Source organism: Akebia trifoliata, chromosome 10, assembly GCF_017979445.1.
Source record: "Akebia trifoliata isolate Shusen 1 chromosome 10, ASM1797944v1, whole genome shotgun sequence".
In the NCBI taxonomy this organism is placed as follows: domain Eukaryota; kingdom Viridiplantae; phylum Streptophyta; class Magnoliopsida; order Ranunculales; family Lardizabalaceae; genus Akebia; species Akebia trifoliata.
Genome location: NC_141384.1, coordinates 1,120,612 through 1,138,960, shown reverse-complemented (window position 1 = coordinate 1,138,960; position 18,349 = coordinate 1,120,612). Strand labels below are relative to the sequence as shown.

General features: G+C 34.1%; 2 protein-coding genes across 3 annotated transcripts; both read left to right on the top strand.

Annotated features, from left to right (window-relative positions):
* Nucleotides 1-394: 394 nt before the first annotated feature.
* On the top strand, nt 395-9,886 carry LOC147392608 (putative clathrin assembly protein At5g35200). Of its 2 annotated transcripts, none has more exons than XM_086455954.1 (16): nt 395-550; nt 1,225-1,345; nt 1,428-1,497; nt 3,042-3,139; nt 3,890-4,031; nt 4,111-4,211; nt 4,452-4,535; nt 4,688-4,738; nt 4,965-5,030; nt 5,123-5,188; nt 5,340-5,420; nt 5,522-5,599; nt 7,344-7,487; nt 7,607-7,682; nt 8,408-8,529; nt 9,195-9,886. In XM_086455954.1, the coding sequence occupies exons 2-16, from the start codon at nt 1,247-1,249 to the stop codon at nt 9,567-9,569; spliced, it is 1,653 nt and encodes a 550-aa protein (XP_086312080.1). In that variant the 5' UTR covers nt 395-550; nt 1,225-1,246; the 3' UTR covers nt 9,570-9,886. The 2 variants fall into 2 exon arrangements, with proteins under 2 accessions (XP_086312080.1, XP_086312081.1); XM_086455955.1 differs by having other exon boundaries at nt 423-545; nt 1,226-1,345.
* Nucleotides 9,887-13,691: 3,805 nt separating this feature from the next.
* LOC147392607 (uncharacterized) lies at nt 13,692-17,466 on the top strand. Its single transcript, XM_086456524.1, has 3 exons — nt 13,692-14,281; nt 15,862-16,049; nt 16,830-17,466. The coding sequence occupies exons 1-3, from the start codon at nt 13,771-13,773 to the stop codon at nt 17,361-17,363; spliced, it is 1,233 nt and encodes a 410-aa protein (XP_086312650.1). The 5' UTR covers nt 13,692-13,770; the 3' UTR covers nt 17,364-17,466.
* The last annotated feature ends 883 nt before the right edge of the window (nt 17,467-18,349 follow it).

Sequence of the window (18,349 nt, the reverse complement as noted above, 5' to 3'; positions counted from 1 at the left end):
GAGACTTCTTAGTGATGATCATGATGTTGTAACTACGGCTGTAAGATAATATAATATTTCTAAAATATTTAACGTCAATATTGAATAATAAGGTTTTCCTTAGCAGTACGAGCGGTTTAGATTGAAGTAGTATTTTATTATTTTGTAACCGATCTTATTATATAAAAAGAGCATTATGAGTTTAGAGTTGACCATGGTTAAGTTAAGGCGGGAGAAAATTAAAAAATAAAAATAAAAATATCGTACCGCAGCGCTAAGGTTATGTCTATACGTCAAACGTAAGGCTGAGAAGGGAGAAAATTCTTGGAGATTTACAATTTAAACGTATCTCTATGAAAATAGAAGTAGATAGATTGTTCCTTCCATCTCAGCCGTTCGATTGACGAAAAGTCTAATCTGTCATTTGAGATTCGAAAAGTCCAACTTAGACATCGACGATCTAACTAGAACCAAGCTCATCTTTCAGACTTTTTCGACAAAACCAGGCCAACTCTCCTCTGTTCTTCACCTCTCTCTCTCTCTCTCGATTCAGATTCAGATTCAGATTCAGGTGAGTTTAAGTTCCTGTGTTATTTGATTTTCTTGATTTCTGAATTCGAATCAGTAAGAACGAGCTTCTTTAGTTCTTGCAGATCATGTAGAGTATCTTTGATTCTATGCTCTTTGTTACTTACTATATTAGATCTTTGAAGAGTTCATGTTGTTTCTGCTTCGTTTCTGGAATTATAGATAGATATCTGTTTTTTGTTAGATTCGATGTTTATTTACGTTTTATATCGTCAAATTTTCGTTTTTGTTTTATTTTTTTATTGAATTGTGGATGATTTAGTGGTTCTAAGCTAATAAGAAATTAAAAAAATTATAGATTTAATCTTCTTCTATGCTGAAATTCATAGATCAGTTGTCGTTTGCAATCTGCTAGCTTATTGATTTGTATCAAATGTGTATCGAATGGTTTTTTTTTTTACGAATCTAAAGAACTAATGAGAATCTGCATTTTTTTAACAAACTCTTAATTTTGGTTCCAAGAGTTGTATCAAGCCTGTGTTTTGTTCAATTGAAATTAGAAATGTTTTAGGATCCAATTAGTCCAAATGTAGAATTATTAGATATTGGAAGGAATCAAGTTTCTAAATTTGGAAACAAGTCTGTTTGACTTTCTAATGTGTTCTTTATTATAAATTACTTTCTAAGTTTACTTGATTTCTCTACTGGACTCTGTAGAATTCTGTAATTGGGAGAGAAAATGTCTGGAGGAGGTACACAGAAGAGCTTCAGGAAAGCTCTGGGAGCCATTAAGGACTCCACAACAGTAGGATTGGCTAAAGTTAACAGTGATTACAAGGTGGGAGAATTTCGAATGCTTGTGATTGTTTTTGCAAGCTTGGATTTTTATGAACTTCTCTTTTGGGTATTGGATTTTTCAGGAATTGGATATTGCAATTGTTAAGGCCACAAATCACGTGGAACACCCGGCAAAGGAAAGACATATACGAGGTGAGTGTGTCCTCTAGTTTCTAAATCAGTATGTCTGTATTTGTGTGTTATGTTATGTTGTATTATGTTAGTGATTGTCTTTAAATTGGTATATCACCGCATATATTAATGGGAGCTTGCTTTACCTTATGGGCATGTGTGTTAGTGTTTGACACGGATACGAGGTGTCTAACATGGTTACTTTGTGAAGCCCGTCATGGTGACTTGACTGTGCATATTTATTATACTTTAACATTTAATCTGTATTTAACTTAATTGCCTAAAAAAATTAAAATGTAAGGAAGAACTGCAAAAACAAGTAAAAGTAAACATTCCATATACCATAGAACTATCAAATAACTTAATGAAGCTTATACTAAATTTATTTATAATATCAAATAGATGCAGTGGTAAGTATAAACTAAATTAATTATTTTTTTTGAAAATGCTACAGACCATGTCCATCCTCTTGAAGTGATTTTCTTATTTGAGAAGTCATTGACATAAAAGGTTGAAGACGTATCAACACGGATACACTCTTTGGTACCTTTCCAACACAACAAAAACCTTAAAAGTGCCATGTTTTATGTAGGAACCTTACTTTTAAGTTTCGTTTTCTTATAGCATTTTTTTTCTGAGCAAGTAAGAGGAAATATATAAACTAATATCTTATATGTAGGGGAATGCTAACGTTCAATATGTCATGGGGACGTTAGCATTGTCCAACACTTTTTTTTCCAATAATACCCCTCCCCGTTTTGTCTTTTAGTGAAAAAGACAAGCGTGTATTGGTCTTTTACACATTAAATGCGTGTTTACATAATAAATGCTACATTAAATGCGTGTTTACATAATAAATGCTATGATCATTAAAGTATTTTGAATTAAATATATTTTTTTGTAGTAAATGCTTTGGCAATCTATGCCAACATAATAAATGTAGTTATACTGTAAAAGACTAACATGCCCTTGTCTTTTTCACTAAAAGACAAAACGAGGAGGCTATTATTGGAAAAAAGTGTTGGACAATGCTAACGTCCCATGAGGACTTGGATATTAGCATTCCCCATATATATATTATACTGTTTATATAGTACAATACATTGGGAAAAAAATCATCGACATGCTTCAATATAAATTGATAGATTGTATTTAGAACTATAATTGAGATATGAATAACCTTTTTTTAAATCACTTGAACTACTACATCCATATATATAATCATACTTTTGTTTACCACGTTTGCATTTATACACTAAGATATAATGCTGCATACTGTATATAAGGCTTAGATAAGTTAAAATTATGATGTTCAATAGAATAAATACACATTATAGTAAAATTATGTGTTGAAGAGGCAGTTTAATTAATTAAATTAAGTATCAGTCATCACCAAAAGGTAAATTTTGATATGTATATTTTGCATTGGTATTTGAAAAATGCTACGTATCATACTTTGCAGTACAGTATCTATATGTATTTGAAGCTACACATCTTTAAATTATCTCTGAAACAAAAGATTGATCATTAGAGATCTGAAGCATTTTCATTTTTTGGCTTTGCAGCTATCTTTGCTGCTATTTCAGCTACGAGACCGCGGGCTGATGTCGCATACTGCATTCATGCTCTTGCTAGGCGTCTTGCCAAGACACATAATTGGGCGGTATGTGATTCATGACAAAATAGTATTTTTAATGCTTGAAACTGAGCATAGGAGCTAGAAGTGTTGTGACTTGAACACAAGAAGAACCAATATCATGTCAATATTTCTGTTTGCGTGGAAATAGATAAATTAATATCTGTATTCTCTCATTAAAACTAATAAATATGACGCAGATCATCCTAAACACCACCTTTTCCTTAATAAATTAACACTAAACCTCAATATGCTTTGTGATCTGATGCTCTGTTTATCATGCTTAGTTTTCTAAGGTTGGTGATGGGAACATAGACCACACCAGTTAAGATGTTTGCTTGCGTGAATGGCATTTTTTTCTAGTGACAATAAACCTCAGTATGCTTTGCCCTCTTATTTAACCATTGGTACTGGCATCATGATTACTTCTTACATCTTAAGTTTATCAACAGTCCCATTTTTTAAAATCATTCATTTGGGGCTTTGGACATCATCAGATATATATGATAGGGTATACTTTTGTAGTTGCGACTTGGAAGGGCTGCTTTTTTTTTGGGAAAAACAATCATTACTTGGTTTAATTTGATTGTCTTATTGATCTCAATAAATAAATAAAAGAAAAAAATATACATCGTGCTTTGAGGGAGTAAACTAATGGTTTTAGCATATATCTCAGTAAACTAATGGTTTTAGCACCATATGCTTTGAGGAATTTCCATGTCCATCCTTAAGGCTTATATCATGGAATTTGAATAACTTGGTGTTATTTGATGATAGGTTGCACTGAAAACTTTAATCGTTATACATCGTGCTTTGAGGGAAGTGGACCCCACTTTCCGTGAAGAGCTCATTAATTACGGAGGGAGCAGAAGCCAAATGCTCAACTTGGCACATTTTAAGGATGATTCCAGTCCAAATGGTACTAATTGTTCCTAAACACTCTGGTTCTGAAACAAAATTTAACCTGTCCATGACATTTGTCATTTATCTCATCTCAGCATGGGACTATTCTGCGTGGGTTCGTACGTATGCTTTATTTTTGGAGGAGAGGCTTGAATGCTTCCGTGTGTTGAAATATGATGTTGAGACAGATCGCCCAGTAAGTATTTATTCTATGATGTTTTTTGTACATTCTTTGTTTTTCCCTTTGTGAATGCAGCTTCCCTTTGTAATCTTTTTAAATGCATACTTTTTCAATAGACCTTTGTATCTAGTCTCACTTTTATGTTTTCAAATCTACACTATTTTATCTCTGGTGGTGGTTCAGTTGAGAATCTAAGGTATGAGTCAAATAAGACTGTGAAGACATTCTTACACATAATATGTGTGTTCTCCACAGAGAACCAGGGATCTGGATACTGCTGAACTGCTCGATCAGTTACCTGCTTTACAACAGCTTCTTCTTCGTGTTCTTGGTTGCCAGGTAAATTTTTTGAATCTATTCAGAATTTAAATGGAGTTCACGTTTTATTGAATTCTGCCTGTTTTTCCTATGCAAATTACATGGGAGCATTGAATAATTTCTACTTCTTTTTATCCACGTGTGGGAATATTTATGTTGCAACTTGTATGCAGCCGCAAGGAGCAGCAGTTTATAATTTTGTGATTCAGCTAGCACTCTCAATGGTAAGGTTTCTAATGTACATTTTGACTGATTAATTTAGAGAGATTCTATTGCCACACCAACTTTTGCTAACGCCACCCCAATTCATATTTAAATCACCAAAGAATTAGCGAACATCTTGGGATGGTGTTAGCAAAAGTTGGTGTGGCAATAGAAGCTCCTTGATTTAGCAGAAATGACTCTCCAATGATATTCTTGTGTGTTGTTATATTTTATCATTTTTTTCAGGTTGCGGGGGAAAGCATTAAGATTTATAATGCTATTAGCGATGGTACAATTAATATGGTTGACAAGGTATGGTTATTATTTTGCTCTTCCAATAAAAAGCTTACAATTCAGGAGGCATATATTATATATTTATATGTATGATGTTGGGATTATGGCAGTTCTTTGAGATGAAACGTCATGATGCTCTTAGGGCTCTCGATATATATAGGAAAGCAGGGAAGCAGGTACTTCTAATTTTTATGTAATTATTTTTGTAACGACATCATTTTCTGGGAAATTTCTTATATGCCCCAGTAAGTACCAATTTAGGTATAGAGAAGATATAGAATTTCTGCGTTCATTGCATTTTTTCTGAAGTCATCTCCTGAATTCCAGGCGGAAAGGTTGTCGGAATTTTATGAAATATGTAAAAGCCTTGATCTTGGTCGTGGAGAAAGATTTATCAAGATTGAGCAGGTTTTGGACTTTCTAATGATGCCTTTGAAAGCAATACCTGATTTTCTTGTTATCACACCAATAGAAAATATTTTGAATCGCTTTACTGATAAACAATGTAGGCCCCGGCATCATTTCTAACAGCCATGGAGGAGTATGTGAGAGATGCTCCACGAGCTTCGACTGTCCGTAGAGATCAGGTACGGGAAGTCTAGTTTTCATCTTTTGATGTGTAGCATGATTGAGTTTGCATCCATAATATGTCTGTTTGTTTTTTGTGCTTCGTTTGAGTTACCTTAGTTGCTTACAGTGCTTTGATCTACCTATTTACTAAGTAAATAATGCGAAATTTGGAAAAGGTGACATTGTACTCTTGCATTTCTATGGTATGCATGTTAGGGCCTGATTTGGATACCAAGTATTAGATTGCACCTTGAGAACACACTCGTAAACATGGTAATATATTTTAAATAATATAAGGAATGATTACTTTTTATGTAATGATGAGGATATTGTTAAGAAAACAGGTGCAATTGAAATAGAAAACGAATTGAAAAACAAACACAAGATACAATCACATAAAGAAACATAGAGATTTTACGTGGTTCCCTCAAGATTGAGATACATCTACGAATCACACCAATTCCACTATGAAGAGAAAACTCGCAGTTACAAATTACACCATTTTCATCAAAACAAGAAATTTAAACACCCCAAGAAACCTAACTAGGGTTTTACTTAAAATTAGGGAAATTATGAAAATACCCTTGGGAATTATGACCAGCGTGAAGGCGTGGCTTGATTTATAGTACCTACTTATTGAACAATACTATCAAACTCCACAAACCACAACAAATATGTTATGCTACATGCAGCAATTATGATGAATAGTACGAAAAGAGAAAAATAAGAAAGAAATAAAAACACATAGATTTAACGTGGTTCGGCAGTGTGCCTACATCCACAAAAGCGAAGGGTTGAATTTTCACTATATGTTAAATTAGGGTTGCATCATATGAATTTATAGTAAACCCTAGCCATACAATAGGTATTAGAAAAAAATTCTTGGTGAACTGAAAGAATTCGATGGAAGAGATTTTTAGGACTTTAAGGCTCTAATCAGATTCGATCTCTTTTAGACAAATATTCTCCCTTATTGGTTAGAACCACAGTACACAAAGGGTCAACGAATTAATGCCTTCAGGATACAAAGAAGTCTAAACTCAAATTATTAAATCGGAATATGTACAATCCAATTTAATATAGAACACTCAAAAGAATTAGAAACTAAAGATATCAAGTACTTAAGCTTAGAAAAAAGAAACACAAAAATTTTCAGTGAAGAAATCTGATTTCTGGTTGACTATTTATAGTCATTTTTGTGTCTGTTGACCAAGAGCCATAAATTAATGTCTCTTGTTTCAAAAGCCATTGGATCATGTCTAATTTCAGATCTAACGATCCAGATCGCACCCCATCGAAGGTATGTGTCTTATACCTTTTAATCAACACCTATTAGTTGAATCTGTTGATCTAATGGTTCTAATCGCGTCTGATCGGTTGACACTTGATCTAAGGGATCCGATCGTCCCTGATCGGATACCAATCATGAATCAACACACCTAATCGATATTTTGGATGTTTTGATCGGTTGATGTTTTGAGAAGATATTTAGTTTCTTTGAATGTTTTAGCAGATAATATCAAGTTCATGGAGAGGTTGTTAGTCTAACGGACTGTATTTAGATACTTTCATGACTAACTTTCCAGTCACCAAATTTGAGTAATGTATGATTCAGAATCTTAAAAACTCATATTTATAGAGAACCTCCAAGTTCCTGTGAAAAATTGAATTTTTCCTGCAAAGTGTCTATTGGGACACCATGAAATTTTATAGCTTGAGTTAGCCATGTTTCATTTTAATTCTTTGTTTTCATGTAAACAGGTTGCTGGTGATAAAATTGCTGCTCCCAAAGAAGTCTTGGCAATAGAGTACAAGAAAACCCCAGAAGTGGAAGTGGCACCACCCCCACCTCCACCTGAACCAGTTAAAGTGGAAACTCAAATTTCTGAACCACCTGATTTGTTGGTAATTGTCAACCCAATGTCACCTTTATATTACTAATAGCCATGGCTTTACTATTTGTTTTCAGTTGATGGTCGAGGAGTTCTAATCCTCTCTAAAATACTGATTTACATGGTTAACAGGGGATGAATGATCCAATCCCAGATGCATCAGAACTAGATGAGAAAAATGCTCTGGCTCTCGCTATTGTTCCTGTTGGTAAGTTGTCCATTTGGTTTTTGAGAATTTCTGTGAAAAATGGAGTTCACTTAGAAGTTGCCCATGTCAACGCAAAGAATCACCCTAATCTGGAGTAAGAGTCCAAAAAAAAAAAAAAAAAAGCAAGGAGGACAAAAATCGCAAAAAACATAAGGATTTACGTGGTTCGGCAGTCTGCCTACGTCCACAGTTCAGATCAAGGCCAATCACTATTTTCTCTTGAGTTTTACAAGTCCCAGAGATCTTTATTTATAAAACTGGAAGTTGCCCCAAAAATAGAAAACCCCTAAGAAAATGTTATGTAATTGCCTTTTTAGTGACCCTAAAAATTTGGTCCGGGGGGGCACTGTCCCCTGCACGGCTGCACCCCCGCAACTCAGCATAACGCCAACAGAATACAAGACTTTACACAACATGTAATAGTTTTCTAGAAATGAAGTACAAGCAATTTTTGTACGAAAATTAAATAACCGACAGATAGATTAAAAAAAAAAAGTACAAAATCAAGTGGAATTTTTTTTCTCACATTTACAGAAATAAACTTACATTAAACCCCTCTATTTGGAGGGGAAAGTTACTAGAGTTGGTTGATTTTGAGTCAACTGGACAAGTATGCTTGATTCTCGACCAAATCAAGTTTATTTTCAGTGGATTGAATTCAAGTTGACTTAATGGTTTTTTAGCGGTGATGCAAACAGCCCTCTTGATACCTTTGGTTGTTGCAGCTGATCCTTCAACAGGTGCCCCTTCCATCAGTCCCAATCCAGTAAATGGAACTACAGGCTGGGAGTTGGCACTTGTGACTGCTCCAAGTTCAAATGAGAGCACTACTGCTGCAAGCAAACTGGTATGGTTCTTATCTCCTTTATTTACATTCTTCACCAGGGTTTTGTTGCTGCATTTTAACATTAAATTACTCTCTGAGATATTTGGGTTTCGGCCAAGATCGAGACAAAACATTGATTCCGAATCATTGAATGTTTCTGGCTTGTCTCATATTGTCTTGATCAAGATATTCACCAAGAGAATGTCTCGAGACAAGATTTTAAACCTATCCATACGATCTGATTTGACATTCAAAACTAAGATAAGGTTTCCCGTGGGAGCATATATTCTGTATCCATGCTTGATCATGGATTTTTTTCATTAATTATTGACTCAGGACCCATCATGTAATTGCTTGCACCAAGGATCTAACATCAAAAGCAACTCAATTAATATGCTTCACCATCCCAACCTATCTCAATGCACTTTGCCATACTTCTGACCATCCAAAATAATGATAAATGAGATCATATTATCGACTTCCATTCATCCCAATAGATATCCTTGGAGTCACCCATTGAGTATGAAACCATGCTTCCATGCATGTTGTCCATGAGAACGACAGAGGAAGAAACGGCAGTTTTTCTCCATCCTGACTTAAGTAGTACACTTACTTTTTTTTTTTTTTTGTCTCGAGAGAACAAGAGTTTGAACAAGTAATTCTAATTTTTTTAACCTATAAAAAAGGCGGGTGGACTCGACATGCTTACACTGGACAGCTTATATGATGACGCATTACGACGGTCTAACCAGAATGTGAGCTACAATCAATGGGAACCAATGCCCATGCCCATGGCAGGTCCAATGATGCAACAAGTGGTGCATGACCCATTCCGGGCATCCAATGCAGTGGCGGCACCTCATTCTGTGCAGATGGCAGCAATGGCCCATCAACAACAAGCTTTCATGTTGCAACAACAACAACAGATGATTATGATGGGACAACAACAACAACCGCCACCTTTAAATCCTTTCGGTAATTCGTATGGGACTGCTGGGGTCAACACATATGGCTCAGGTATGCCTGTTCAAGCCTACAATCCTTACACCGGCCTTATTTGAAAAACAAGAAGGGAAATGAAGAAATGTACCATATGTCATGAATGTGCAGTAAGTAGTAAGAGATTGTTGAATTTTTAGGGAAGCGATGAGCCTTGCATTATTTGATTATTTGTGTGAACAATTGTTCTGAATAATGTTTCTGAGATTACACGAATTTTTTGGACCTGCATTACTGTTATTAATTCTTAAGCAGGAATCTTAATTCTTTCTTTTTCTTTCCTTTATTGAGATTAGGGTTTGGAATTTTATAAATAATTTGTAAACATTTGTGTTTATTATGTACAATTGGATGATTAAGAGGCTTTTATGATTGCTTATTGATTCTTGTTTTGATATGTAAATGGATTGTGGATTGTAAATTTCACAATTTCTTTTACTAGCAAGGACTATGTGTCCTGCAAATATTTGTGATTGATAGAATTTGTATGCAGGTTTGATACTAACGCCCAAATGCAAGTCATGTCGAAAATTTATTTTTGGGTTCATCTATTTAATGTAAATTAGGTCAAACCACTTGATAATAGTAAAGTTTTAAATAATTATGTTAGAAGTTACGAATATAAACCCCGAGGTGTTGGCTCAAGGGCAATTTTGGATCGATAAGCGATTAATGCCCAATACGAGCATTAATTCCTCAGGGGCCACCCTTACCTGGTGCGTGTGAAGTGTGGGTGTTGCACATGCCCTCGGCCTAATCCTTGGACAAGACCATGGTCTATGGACTGGGCAAAGCCTAGATACAGGCCCAATCCCTGTATACCGGAATACACGGTTATCAAAAAAAAAAAAAAAAAAAATTCTAATATATAATTTGATTTTGTAACATGATGTGTGCTTTAATATAAAAGTCACGATTTTCTGACTCCCCCTCTAACATATGCCCCTTGTGGCATGTGCTACAACCATAGATTATTTTTCCTCAGGATACACAACTACACATATTTAGGCGTGTGTTAGTCAGAATATCATTATTCTAAATATAATGCAGGAGTATTTTTTTTTAATTTAAAAAAAATGTGGGTTTATGTCAACTATCACACCTGAGGTTGGCAATGATCCAAAATATACATGATGTCCGAATCGGTCTAATCCAAAAAAATATGAAAAATCAGATTCAGATTGAAATCTTAGATCTGAAAGAGATTCGGATCTATTACAATTTATTCTGAAAAAATCCGATCCGAACATTTTTAATAATTTTTATTATTATTTTAATTTCATATAAATACATATAGATAAAATATTTTAATCTTTTTAATTTCTCTTTATAATTGTAGTAGGAAAGTAGATTTTTTTTAAATATTATACTTTTGAACATTGATAATTTGAAAATAAGACTTGTGTTCAGATCGGACCACATCAGATTCGGTTCACATATTCATTAATTTGTTTGGATTGGATCAGAGTGGCACTGATCTGATATCGAACCGATCCATTGCCTATCCTAACTCACACCCTTCTCTCATAATGTAACAATAAGATATATTTAAATAAATTTATTATTATATATTATAAATAAATTAAAATTCTATTAACAATTAACTAAGGGTCGGGATCCACATACACATAAAGCCACAACGTATTTTTGTTTAAATGGACAAAAAGATTCAGAATAGGCTGATTTTTTGTGAAGATGATTACTTCACCTCCTCACCAAAAATCAGCTCCTTCCAAAACTGCATGACAATTGTCCCTTTCTGATACCTAATAATTAGATTTGAAACATTTTCAATAATGCAGTGAGATGCATGATGTGGTTAGATAATAGATTTTTTTATAAAGACATCTGTATCAAAACTTTCCTAAAGCATTCCTTGTCGACCAACATTTTCTAAGTGATATATGATATTATCCCTAATTCGTATCTTCTTTCCTTGGAAAAGTTCTACCCATTTTTTAATGGGTTTGAAAATTGGAATCCAAAGGTATTTTGGTGAGAAAATAATTTTTTAAGGGCATTTTTGGTACAGAACGCACATTAACAAGACTCTTTTTTTTTATGGTTAATGATATAGCGACACAGCAAAACATACGTGGTTTGTACACGGCTGACGTGATAAAGGCACAAAATCGTTGATCTTTTTCCTTGTGTATCCTAAAGAAAAAGATCTATGATTCTGTACCCTTATCACGTCAATCGCGTACAAACCGTGCATGTTTTGCCACGTCGATTTATCACAGGTGTTTTTTTATTCATGTTCAAGAAATTCTTTGAATTCCGAAAAGAGTGGTTATAAAAATGAAAACATCATGGGAAATGAGATCATAGGTTATTTATTGTATTATAAATGTTTTGGAAAAAAATTCTCCAATGATCATTAACTTAAGGTATGGAGTGATGAACATGTTATAAGCGTCGTGAATTTGATGTATCCAAGAATATAAAATACTTAATAACTGTTGTTTGTGGAGTACTACTTGAGTCCATTAGTCTTACAAGTAGATCTTTACATTAACATCCAACTTCTTTTTTCTTTTTCTTTTTTTTTTTCTTTCTGATAATGTTTGGATATCTCAACCCCATTTTGGGATGGAAATAATTCCTACAATCGTACATCTCAACCCTACAAAAGTTTCTCAATGGACAACAAAATGAATCGGGAGACCACCCAATTTCGAGCACATGATCATCAACACGAGCAAAATTAGGGTTGCATTCAAAGACATCTTTATCGAAACATTGATTAATCCATCTTTATAAAAATTAAAGAGAACTGCTATTGTCACCACCAACTTTTATTTATTACACTGTAATTAAAAATAAAGAAAAGGATTTTTTTTCTCAAAATGTGTGCACAACTTATGTCAAAATTTTGGTTGTAGTACACTATTCATTTTAATTCACAAAACATGTTTTTCCAGTGAATTTGACACTTTTATGATCAATTAATCTGTTGATAAATTACTAGTGAAATCGTTGATATGGCAAAATCATTGGTTTTTTATCCATGAATTCATTGATATTAAAAATGACGAACTCACGAATTAGTAGATTATAAAAATAGCAAATTCACTGGAAAAACATGTTTTGGGAATTAAAATGAACAATGTACCAAACTCGAAATTTCATCATATTCAACTAGAGATCCACCTCAAAATTATAGTGAATGATTGAGAATAAATAAAAGTTGGGGTGCCAATAGAAACTCTCACCTTTTTTTTAGACTTTTTCCCAAAACCTGCACAACTTACATCCAAATTCCAATTTCGTTATACTATTCATTTTAATTCCCAAAACCTATTTTTCAAGTGAATTCGTCACTTTATAATCAACAAATTTGTTGATAATTACTAGTGAGATTGCTGATAAGGCAAAATCAATAGTATTTTATCAATGAATTCATTGATTGTAAAAACAGTCGTGCAGAAGTGACCTCAGCGGGGGATACCTTGATGTGGTGGTGTGTGTATGTTTGTTGATGTGTTTTACTCGTATCTCGAAAAAATGCATCTACGAGCATCAGTGCCATCATGTCAAGATGTCCCCCACTAGAGTCACTCCAACATTAATCTTGTAAAAATGTCGAATTCATTATATAAAAAATATATATCTTAGTAATTAAAATGAATAGTATACCCAAATCGAAATTTCGTCATATTCAATGCACATGAACTGGAGATTCACCCTTTTTTCTTCTCATTTCTATATTTTGAGTTTAGAATTTTATATGAACCAAATCACAATTGTAAACAACTACTGAAATTAATTGAACTGAGTGTCATAATGTTTTGTAATGTTGAGATTATAATTTTTACCCAAACCTTTATAACGTTTGAAGTGTGTATTTTAAGCTTGGATCAAGTTCGTTGACTCAAGAAATAACACAAGATCTTGATCATGTAAATACAGTTGAGATTTAATATGCATCTCAACAATACATATCCAATATTACTTAACGTGAGAATATTTTTCAACCATTCGATTTTGAATTTATACGGTCAAGATCTCTTGTCCTTTATTGAGTCAATGTGTGTCTTTTATTGAATCAATGTAACCTAACCTCTTATCTGGGGTGTAATAAATAATTTAAAAAATTAGTGTAATAAATAAAAGTTGAGGTGCCAATAGTAGCTCCCTAGAAAAAGGAGATGGAGACTCTCCCACCTAATGAGTTCTTCCTCTCTTCTTCTTCTTCTTCTTCTTCTCGGACCTCTGAAACCAAAAATTAAAAAAAATATATATTTTTTTTTAAATCCAACAATGTCTTGGCTGTCACTCTCTCTTCCAAACCCCTTCAAATCCCAAGAAGAAAACCAAGAAAATCTCTCAGAAAAAGAAGAAGAAAGCCGCTCTCATGGTGGAGGTGTAACAGAGGACTTATCAGAGCTTGGAAAAACCATCACTCGTCAAATCTGGGGTCTCTCTTCCTTCCTCTCTCCTCCACCCGATACCGATACTGATACCACCACCACCATCGATTCGGTCCCATCTGATTCATCTTCGCAGACACTTCTCGGGATTCGCAATGATTTTGCCGAGATCGGTGGTAGATTCAAGTCTGGAATTTCTCTGTTATCGACAAATAAGGCTGTTAATGAGATCTCTAGATTAGCTTCGAATTTGTTGCAGTTTCAGAAGGAAGATGAGGGGGATGATGAGTCGTCTGGAAGAAGGGATGTTGGGGTTACTGAGGAGGTTTTGGCGTTTGTAAAGGAGATTTCGATGCAATCTAATTATTGGATCGATTTTCTGGTTTCGTTGGATAATAATGGTAATTGGATTTTATTCAATTTCACTTTACCGTTTTTATTTATTTATTATGCTGTTGTTTTGGTTATCAGATTGAAATTTTGTGTGAATTTTTTTTATTTAAGTAGCAATTAGAAAAAAGCTTTAAGATTTTCGAAGCTTTAATGGTGTTTGATTTGAACTATAAAGCAACATTTATGTAGAGATGCAACTTCATCATCATCAGAGTTTTTTTTTTTTTTTTTTTGGCTGCAGTTTTGGTTATCAGATTGAAATTAAGTAGCTATTAGAAAAAAAGGTTTAAGCTTCAATGGCGTTTGAGTTAAACTATATAGAAATATTCAATATAGACTATAGAGTGCAACTTTAGCTTCATCAGAGTTTTGGTGTCAGTTCTATTGGCAACCATATCTCTTGTTACATGGGTTTTTATTTTATTTTATCCAATTTGTGTCCTTTCCAGCCTTCAACTTGCATGAAAGTGCTCCATCTTACTCGTGTTTCCATTGATCTTAATTGTATGTCTGCCGAAACCATCTCAACCAGTTTAGGTTTATTATTCTTTCAAATAATCCATAAAAAATAGCCTCATCTGTTTTATGCCCATTTCATGTAACATGTTATTTAGTTGTAGGAATAATTGGGGAGGAGACAAATGAGTTCCCAATTACATTTAGTTAGCATCAGGAATTGATTCTTTGTGTTATTTGATGAGAATAGTGGGAGTCAACGCTAAACTAAAACTTAGAGAGTTGTTTCGTAGTTGGGCTTTAAAATAAGTAGAACGAGGACACAATATGTAGAATGCAACATAGAGAGAAAAGACCAAGAAAAATTGTTGTGGAGGAAATACCTCGAAGCAACCATCTTCTTTACCTTGGTTCTATTATAAATGAGAGATTGAGGAGGATGTTGTCCATAGAATTAGAGTTAGATACTTAAAGCAGAGGTGTGCATCTAGAATTATGGAGTGTTGTGTGACCACACATCTTAAACTAAAAGGAAAATTTTATACAATTGGGAGGAAGATTGGTAATCAAGAAATAACATATGAAAAGATTGTGCGTAGCAGAGATGAGGATGCCTAGATGGATTAATGGAAAAAACTAGGAAAAATAAAATTAGAAATAAATGGATTTAGGAAAAGAGAACTAAAACTAACCAAGGTGATCTCTCTTGCCATGATTTGATCCATTATAAGAATTTTTCTCATGCCCACTGACCAAATAAAAATTGCTATCTTTCCAGGAACTTTTGGCCTAACCAAATAAAAAAATGCTTGGTTGTAGGTTGCCCATCTAATCTTGTTGGCACTCCTCTACTATTGAGGCACCTTATGTGATGTTAGCACAATTAGGTTCATTGACAAAATTTCCTCTATTATAGTGGCAAGTTCATGTGGCATTATTCATGTAACAAGCCCCACTTCCATTGTAAATGTGTTGGATTTTCAAGGGGATTACAATCACATGTTCCTTTGTCCACTAGAAAACATGAATCTTGTATTATTATAATTTTTTTTCCTAGAAAATTTCTGATTGTGTCTGCACTTAATATTTCACCTATTTGCTTGTGAATTTTGAAAGAAAAAAATTCTTGCAGATTTTGATATGTCTGATGTTCAAAGGGAGCATGCTTCAATGGTTGAACGTTTGGTTCCAAGTCTAGGAGCTTTAAGGGTTAAGCTTTGCCCAAGTCACATGAATGAGGAACACTTTTGGATGATATATTTTGTTTTGTTGCATCCGAGACTAAATGTGCATGATTCAGAACTTCTGTCAACGCCCCAGGCAAGTGTAATGTGTTTAGACATCATCTCTTCTCTTTGGCCCCCTTAAATCAATAAAATTCCCCCCTTAAATCAAATAAAATTCCTGAAATATGTTTGTGTTAATATGAATGATGGTGCCAGGACCAACCAAAACCTCAGGGTACCTATGTCAAACATGACACGTGGATATGGACAAGGGATTTCTGTGGGATATGGCTTAACCATACCCAAGTTATTTTTATTAAAATAATATTTCAAAAACATAAAAATGTATATTAACATTAAAATATTAGAAATATAATATAATGTTAACTCCGTAACCATGTCTTTGTACCTTAAGATATAGGGTCTACCAAATCAATATTCCGACATATGTCCAGACCTGATGCTTTTACCATACCAGTTAGCATTGTGCCATTCAATTCTATCTAGAGTCTTCTCTTTTAAATTGTCTGCCTTGTATATTTTCTTACAACATCAATCAATCATCATTTTCGTCCTCCTCTTGGCATGTGACAAAGGACCTTTTACCTCTACTAGTCTTCAATAAAGAAAAACATTTATTTGGAATTCTAAAGAAACATTTCTCAAAACACATTAGGCTATCGTCTCATCTTTCGATTTAGTGATGTGATGAACCCCTATGATAAAGAAAAATCTTCATTTGGAACTCTAAAGAAACATTTCTCAAAACTCATTAGGCTATCACCTTGTCTTGCAATTCTCGTGCAAAACACGAGTGTTGCTGTATCATATCTTTAACAAATGATTCCTTAGTAAGTGGCTCATCTCCTTACAGATTCTGGAAGCAAGAGATGTACTGTTGCAGAAGCTGCAAAAAACACCCAATACACAGTTGCAGACATCTAAGTCAGCTGATGATTTATCCGTAGAGCCAAGCAGGAAGGATGGTGACATCCAAGAAGAGAACAGCCCAGTTCAAGAAAACGAAATTATGGCCAAGTCTGTTAATGTAACAAATTTCGAAGATGCAGACGTTGATCAGTGGTTAGAGGAAGATGATGAAACCGGAACCTCAATTGATGCTCGAAAACAATTTGGACACGAGCAAGATGTCTCATTTAGCGATCTCGAGGATGACGATAACGACACACCAAGTAGACAACAACTGTCCAGCTCAGTACAAAATGTTCAGGTTTCTTCGCCAAATGGCTCTAGTGGATGGGTTCAACTGAGTGAAACTTCTGACACTGGAAGTGACAGAAAAAAGTCAGTCAGACCAAATTCTCGGGAGAGAGAATCGGAAGGTGAGGAATCGAACGAATGGCTTACCATTGATAATTCCGATTCAGATGGCGTGGTAACCGCTTAAATCTTTCCAAGTTTATGTAAATTTATATATTATGCTTTTTTATGGGGTATGCATGCTTTCGACTTATGTTTATATTCAATAATACAGTCCGGATTCTCCTTTATTAGTTTCATTCCTGTATATATTTGTTTCTATTTATCATTTCTTGTTGAAAACAGAGAAAAATACATTCAAATTGTTTGATAATCTCTGATGGGGATGAATTTGTAAGATCAACTCTATGTCTATCCTCTGTTTCAACTTCCATAAAAAAACGGAAAGCAAAGGCTATTCTTTGGGTCGTAACATATCACCTCATTCTAGAATTGACATTTAAAAATTTTCACTTTGATACATTTCTTTTTTGTCGCTATAATAGCCCTTAACCTTGTCAACCCTTCTAATGGGGGTCGAGGTGGCTAACTTTTTCAGTGTTTTTAGAGGCGTGTGAGGCTTACTTCTCAAGGTGCACTCCAGAATGAGGCTCATTATAAATCCCCTGAGGCATCAGGTTGAAACATAAAAGCAATTAAGGTTTACATCTCAAACTATGAAACACTTATAAGGCATACGGCTCAATGTGAGACATACGTCTTTTGACCGTGGCATACGCCTCACTTAATTTTTTTTTTTCTTAAAGAATGTATTTTTTTTCCTCAACTTTTTCTTGTGCTTCTTTTTATACTTTACTTCTTTCTTTATTTATTTTTTCCTTCTAAGAAAGTACTTTTTATTTTTTATAAAGTTTTTATTCTTTTTTTTACTTCTATTTCATTTTTTATTGCTAGTATGCAATATGATTGGAATTGAAATTAGAAATGTGGAAGTTAAATTAGACAGAATTTGTCGAGATTTTTTATGGCATGGGAAAAAGGGTGTAAGAAAACATCATTGGGTAAGTTGGCGAAAATTACATTTGTCTAAGAAGAATGGGGGTCTGGGCTTCCGAAATTTTGGTTACATGAATTCAATTTTGTTGATGTAGTGGCTTTGGAGATTTGGGAAGG